At 38.9% G+C, this 7,122-nt stretch overlaps 2 protein-coding genes across 2 annotated transcripts; one reads left to right on the top strand and one right to left on the bottom strand.

Moving 5' to 3' along the window:
- Window positions 1-303: 303 nt before the first annotated feature.
- On the top strand, window positions 304-3,408 carry LOC133665383 (uncharacterized). Its single transcript, XM_062070669.1, has 4 exons — window positions 304-708; window positions 2,009-2,134; window positions 2,601-2,924; window positions 3,211-3,408. Exons 1-4 carry the CDS (start codon window positions 355-357, stop codon window positions 3,406-3,408), a joined length of 1,002 nt encoding a protein of 333 aa, XP_061926653.1. The 5' UTR covers window positions 304-354.
- A 1,024-nt stretch (window positions 3,409-4,432) lies between these two features.
- Window positions 4,433-6,580, bottom strand: LOC133665300 (uncharacterized). Its single transcript, XM_062070557.1, has 2 exons — window positions 5,747-6,580; window positions 4,433-5,182 (listed from the first exon to the last, which is right to left on the bottom strand). Exons 1-2 carry the CDS (start codon window positions 6,572-6,574, stop codon window positions 4,856-4,858), a joined length of 1,155 nt encoding a protein of 384 aa, XP_061926541.1. The 5' UTR covers window positions 6,575-6,580; the 3' UTR covers window positions 4,433-4,855.
- Between the last annotated feature and the right edge of the window lie 542 nt (window positions 6,581-7,122).

The following is a 7,122-nucleotide window of genomic DNA, read 5'->3' as shown; positions in this document are numbered from 1 at the left end:
CATCACTGAAGTGGGCGTAATCATTTTCAAAAATGTTTATTTTTAGGCCATTTATCCCCTCCCCCTGTGTCTGTGTGAAACCTGTGCTTGTCAGTGTCTGTGTGGTATACCTAATAGTGTGTGTGCAGTATGTGCACTCTTCTGTACAGTACAGTGTGCATGTCTGTTCACAGTATACAGTATTTCTTGCATAGTGCGTGCGTGTGTGTGCGCCCACACGCGCGGGGGGTTGAGGGGCCAAGACCATGTCAGGCCCAGGGGGCCAAAATTTCTTAATCCGCCCCTGCTAACACTGGCATACAAGGCACCGCTACTGGCCAAAAAAATGCAGCCAAAATCACCCGGCGGGTTGAAATGGGATGGCTCCACTTTGAGAGTGGAATGTATCACCAGGTTAGAACGAGAAAAGGAGGAGGAACACGGAATCTGTCCGTCCAGAAATCAGTGACTATGGGTGAACTGTTGGAGACAGGCAAATGCTTGTTTTTTGCAAATGGGCATTCATCAAAAGGACTGATGGAAGACTTCGAGTTTGACATTTGTGATTACAGTCACAGTCCTGTGCCCCGGGAAGTCACGGTGGGCCAGCTGTACGAACAGACTAAACTAAAAATGCTACGCATCTACACAGCCACCAAGTCTAACAAGATTATACTTCTCTCTGATGAATCATCGGACTTCGAGCCAACACAGAAAAGGCCACTGAAGGTAATTTATCCTCTGCCACATTTGTGATATCAATACATATGCTACTGTAGGTATTCCATTTATATTGATTGCATGCGTCACCAGGCTCTGCTTTTTATCCATAGACTTATCAGATTTATTTTTTTATTATCTATAGCAGGGGTGTCAAAAGTGTGGCCCGCAGGCCATTTGCGGACCACAGCTAATGTTTTAAAGGCCCACGGCACATTCTAAAAATACTATTAAAATAAACAAAAACATAACAAAAGTGGAATGAAAAAGCTTAGAGGTGAAATGTCATTTAGAAAAAGTTGCAATGTTGACTAATAAAACAAAGATGTTTCTTTCTTTAAAACTGTCATTGCTCAAAACATAATATTCAATCAAAATTAATGTTATTATGAATTATTGACCTATCCAAGGCAGCTGAGATAGGCTCCAGCACCCCCCGTGATCCAGAAAGGGACAAGCGGTAGAAAATGGATGGATGGATGGATGTTTGCCATAAAAAAACATAGTTTTCTTTGACAAAAAGGGTATAGAACAAACAAACAAAACAACATTAAAAAAACTTAGAAATGAGGGATACATCTGAAGTTAATGTAGACTAGAGATTTAAGCGTAAATAAAAAATGTATGTATGCCCTGGCACACCATCATCATCATTTCATGACCCAAGCAAAAAATTTTTTACACTTTTATACTGAAATAAATACACCTACGACTTATTAAATAATAATACAGAAAACAATAAAGTTTGAATCCATGAAGGAAAGAAGAAAGTGAATGAATGTTTATAACTGAATACATTTACATATGCATTAAAATGTGTTTTCTTTTGTATTATTTTTTTAATGAATTAAGTAACGTTTATAACAACCTTTTTCCAAAACACAATATACAATATGTCATCTGAGAAACTGACATTGTAAAAAAAAAAATTAATTTCAGTAGGCCATTAAGGGCTTGAAATTCAAATAGCTTTCAAATGACAAAACTTCAACTCACGCACAGGATAATACATACATTTGTAATTTGTTTTGAAAAGCTTACAAAAAAGTGGAACCCCAAAAATTTAGTGTGGGACCCCATTTTGAAAATTCTTAGCGCCAACACTGATTATGGTTGTGTACCACACCTGTCTCATATGCACAGGTATGATGGATATGATGTTGATACATATTTATTGTTCTCAAACAATGTGCTGCTATTCAATGTGACCTGTACTTTCACAGATGTCATTTATTTTTTAGGATAAATCTATTGTCTTATTTCTATGTCAAGTCTATAAGCTCACAATTTGCTGCTCACCTTTTTATAGGCTAGGACAATGAAGACACGATCCTTGAGGAACAAGACCAGGAGACTCAATCAAGTGGATCATCCAGAGAGCTCCTCTGATTTAGATCTGGCTCCCAGTGGCTCAATGCAGCAAAACCATGAACAAGTAAGCACTTGTATTGCATTTTTATGGAACCAGTCTGTGCTAAACAGTACAGAACTTGTGTTGTCTGAAGATTTTATTGTACCAAAATGTTCAGTATTCTTTAAAATTCAAACATATTTTTATAGTTATAGTTTTCTGTAGTGTCATTTAAATCAAATCTGCGCTGAGCTATATTTATTATAAATCACAGGTGAAATATATGAGGACACAGAAATGGCCTTTAAGAAACCATAATTTATAGTTTTAAATCTGCAGTTAAGATGGAAATCTGCGAACGCTTTGAGTTTAATCCTACATTAAGTAAAAATGCATACACCAAATAATTTACTCAGGTGCAGAGTGTTATAGTCACATGAATATACATAGCAGCTTGGATGAGATTATTCAAACTATAGATAATATAATAATTACACAAATAATAATACATTTGTTTGTTTTCTTGGTTTTTATATTAAATTATCAATAGAGAGGAGAGACAATCAGCCATTCAAGATCAGCAACTCCTGAGATGGGTAACACAGAGCTCCTGCATCCACGACCTACTGAGGATGTTGGCAGTCATACTCAGCAGTCAACAAGAAGGCATGGATCTGAAGATGACTGTTTAACGCCTGTGCCAAATCAAGATGCAGACCTGTTGTTAAGTGATGTCTCAGATTCCGCTCTTAATCCTGCCATTCCACAATCTCTTGAGGACTCTGAAGTGAAGTTTGGACCCACTGTTGGTGATGATAGTGATACTCAAGACACCACTCTTCCCTGGAATCCAGATGACTTGAGCAGCATGCAGGTACAATGTAGCACTAACGTTTTACAGTCCTGTAAAATTATTACATTTTACATTTATAAAATGTACAAAAACTGTAACGTTACCATCCGAAAATCTTTCACCCTAAGCTTATGTTTTTAGATTAATTTTTCATCCAAACATTCCAAATCTCATTTGCCACAACATTATCACCATTTTTGCATGCTAATTGATACATTGATTGTCAAAATCTTTGATTATTTTCTGTTCACTGAAGGATTAATCAATCAATAATCACACCTAATTACCTTTTTAAAATATCTTGCAGCATTCTACAATCAATGATGGTCCTGTATCATCAAGCAGTCTTCCAGCATCACCAGATCCATTTGACCAAGAAATCCTTATTTTGAAATTAAGACGAGTAAACATAGTTGATGATGTCCTTAATGTCTTCATGGATCCAAAAGTACTGAATGCTAGTCTAAGAATGGAGTTTACAAATGAGAAAGCTAATGGACAGTGATGGTGTGTCAAGAGAGGCGTACTCTGCATTCTGGGACCACTTCTTGGACCAGTGTGAGGGGGAAGATGAACGAGTACCCAGGCTACGACCAGACTATTCTGAGAAGAAATGGCAAACTCTCGGAAGAGTGTGGTTGAAAGGATACCTGGACCACAAAATCCTACCAATCAGACTGTCACCAGCCTTTGTTCTTGCTTGTTGTAAAGGAGTTAGCTCAGTGGATGAAGAACTATTGATGATGTCATTTGCCAGATTTCTTTCAGAGAATGAGCGTGTGTCGCTTGAAAAAGCACTACAGGGTACCATTGATGAAACTGTTGAGGAGGACTTACTTGATGTCTTCTCCAGAATGGGCTCACACTGCCTTCCCCCTAAAAACAATTTACGGGCTGCTATTTTAACAATGGCACACAAAGCTCTTCTTCAAGAGCCAAAGTTCATAATTGATTGTTTCCACTCCAGTGTTCATAATGCTATGCCAATGCTCATAACCAAAGACAACATAATGGAGCTATATGAATCTAAGAGGCCAACTAACAAGAAAGTGGCCCAGATGATAAAACCATCATTTGAAAGCCTAAATCCTAAAGAGCAGACTGCTCTTAACCACCTGCTACGGTATGTGAGAAGCATCGACCAAAGAAAATTGGAGATCTTCTTACGCTTCTGCACAGGATCTACTGTGCTGTGCAAAGACACAATTGAAGTAATTTTTAACACATTGTGTGGTTTAAGTCGCAGGCCTGTAGCACACACGTGTGGAGCAGTTCTTGAGTTACCATGCACTTACAGCACATACCCTGAGTTTCGCAAAGAATTTGATAATGTCTTGTCTGGCGACTGCTTCACAATGGATATTGTGTAGTGAATGGAAAGCACATCTATCTTCTACACTGAGGTTATTATGGCATTTGTCTGATGCAAAACTGTTTCTACAGATTTCCATTTATTGTTCTTATTAAAACAGAGACCGTTTACATTTCTTAAATTGTTTTATTTTCTTATTTTTTCTTTAAATTGTTAGTACATTGAGATTCAATTTTTTTCCACAAGACAGTTTAAGTTTAATAATTTTGATAAGTCAGCAGGGTCTGTTCTCATAGGTGAAAGTCCCCTTTTGTACAAATATTACATTTTCTCATGTGCATCTTTTATACAATTGTGACTCTGAATGATGTTCAGAATTTTTGTCATCATTCAACAAAGAAATTCCTGTTCAATGCAAGTACAATACATTTCATATGGTTGTTAAGTTCTGTTGATTTCCTCTTTCATGTCCTGCTTTGTTTCTCTTTGTAGTCAGTGTGGATATAGTGACATATCAATCCTATTTGCACCTCAGTTTTGCTGCAAAATGTTCTTAATGTTTGTGGCATAGCACTGTTCAAGTGTAGTCAGTGTGGACATGTTGTAGCCCTGAATAATCTGAATAAAATTTAATCTCAAATTAGAGAGCAGATGTTATCTCATTCCTCAGGTGCAGGTACAGATCCAATGCTTGATAAGCATCAGCTGGAAGATGCAGCCGTGACTCTGCCATCAGAATGTTGCAGATGTTGTAGATGTCTGTGTCACATGGCACTGCTGGTCGAAATGTGCAGTTACTCTGACACAACTGTACATCAGCTCTCTCCACTGGGGAAATGCAATCACAAGTTGTGTAGAGTTCTGGGAACATGTACATGATTCGGGGGCGACCACTGGGCACCCTGTCATTCTTTGATGGTCTGATGACATGTGCATCCCACACATTGATGGTCTCGTCTAATTCATCCTGGAAAAATAGTACAGAGAGAAAGAAAAGTAAATTAATATGCAATTTGTTATTCTCATCATGTGCTCTTTAATTTAGTTATGAGATGACTTGAAAAAATCTATGTTAAATCTTGAGGTTTTTGATAAAGTTAGGAGAAAATGAGTGGAAAAGGGCAAGCATAAATACATAAATTAATAAACATAAATGAATAAAACAGTGTTTGCTGCCCACTATGCTTGTACTGGGGGGGGGGGGGGGGGGGGGGCAGGACAGATTAGGGCTACCAAATCCCCCCCCCCCCCCCCCCCCCCCCCCCGACACTGATGATGAATTAATATGGTATCGTAGGACACCAATAACAGTAATTAAGAAGACACATGGACATGATGCTAATATTCACACCCACTGTCTGCTCATGGAAGGATGTTAAAAGAAAAAAACGAACATTTGTGGGCCTCAATTTAGGATGAAAATGTTGTAATTCAGTAGTTTTTCCATTAGATGGCACTGTTGTACTGTTGATTCATTCCATCTCTGCAGACTGCTTGGAAAAAATAGATAAAACAATGCATTGTCGCTTACCTGAATGAAGCTCATAAAGCAGAACTGAATTAGACCTCGGTCCAAGTATGTACCACCGAACAAACCACGGTCCTTCAGGTCAGTGAACATAGAGATGTAGAATTCCATTGATTCTCTTCTGAGGAAACCCCACCAACTCTCTATGCGCTGATTTGCTGTGCTTGCCCCTTCGATGTAGCTGTCAATACCAGAGCCGTCATGAATGTTGCGACGGAGAAAACGCTGAAAGTCTCTGACTTTAACATTTTCAGTGCCCCGATCGCCCCTGACAATCCTCGGACAACCACCAAATTTCTTCACTGCCTCCATATAGTAGCCTCCAATGACTGTTGGGTCACTGTTGGTCGTAAATGCATTCATCCAGATAATTTTCCGTGAAAATCCGTCAATACAGCCGTTTATACAGATACCAAATGGTTTCAGTTTGTCATAAGAGTCAAAGTGCCAAATATAATTGGGCCCTTTTGCGAAATAGTTTCGACGATGGAGCCGTCTCCTTCCTCTGAGTTCAACACCCCTCGGGTCAAGTTCTTTAAGAATTAAGCGCACCTCTTCTTTCTTGACGTGTAATCCATCCTCCTTGCATTTAGTGTACATCCACCTATATCCACACAGCTGGCCACTTGTTTGTAACTGCTGGTGAATGAAATCTACCACGCGATCCAAAGAGGTGTATCCTTTGCGCCGAAACAGACTACATGCCTTCATAATTCGTTTTAAATGTCTTTCAGACACAATATAGCGATGACGACTAGCAAGCAAAGCAGCAATGTCCTTACAGTGAAGTCCGAGTTGGAAATAGAGCCGAATTAACTCCTGCACTGCCATTTTAACACGCACCTCAAACCACGCGCTCTCTCGTGCGCACGCATCAAATGTTTTCTCGTGGCCTCGAGAAAGTTTCTCGTGGCCTCGAGAAAGTTTCTCGTGGCCTCGAGAAAGTTTCTCGTGGCCTCGAGAAAGTTTCTCGTGCGCACGAGAAACTTTTTATTAAAAAAAAAAAAATATATATATATTTTTTTTTAATAAAAAGTTTCTCGTGGCCACGAGAAAGTTTCTCGTGGCCACGAGATACTTTCTCGTGGCCACGAGATACATGTCTAAAAAAAAAAAAATTCCCATGTCCCTTTAGGGGCTCCGTAGAATTGATCCCCAAGGAGAAATTTATTTTTGTTACAATAACTGTGTAAATAATAGCCTATGTATGTGTACATACATTAGTTATTATTTTTATTTTAAATCTTCTCAAAACAGCCTGCTTACACTTTACCCCCCGCCCCTTCTTTCTGTCTCCTCTACTAGACTACTCTCATTTTGTTTTCATGTGGCTTGTTTTCATGGGATCGGCAGTTCTTTTGACTGTACGAATCACTAGA

The sequence above is a fragment of the Entelurus aequoreus genome, linkage group LG14 (assembly GCF_033978785.1).
Source record: "Entelurus aequoreus isolate RoL-2023_Sb linkage group LG14, RoL_Eaeq_v1.1, whole genome shotgun sequence".
In the NCBI taxonomy this organism is placed as follows: domain Eukaryota; kingdom Metazoa; phylum Chordata; class Actinopteri; order Syngnathiformes; family Syngnathidae; genus Entelurus; species Entelurus aequoreus.
Note: the sequence above shows the minus strand (reverse complement) of the source record. Positions and strands in the feature narration are given on the sequence as shown.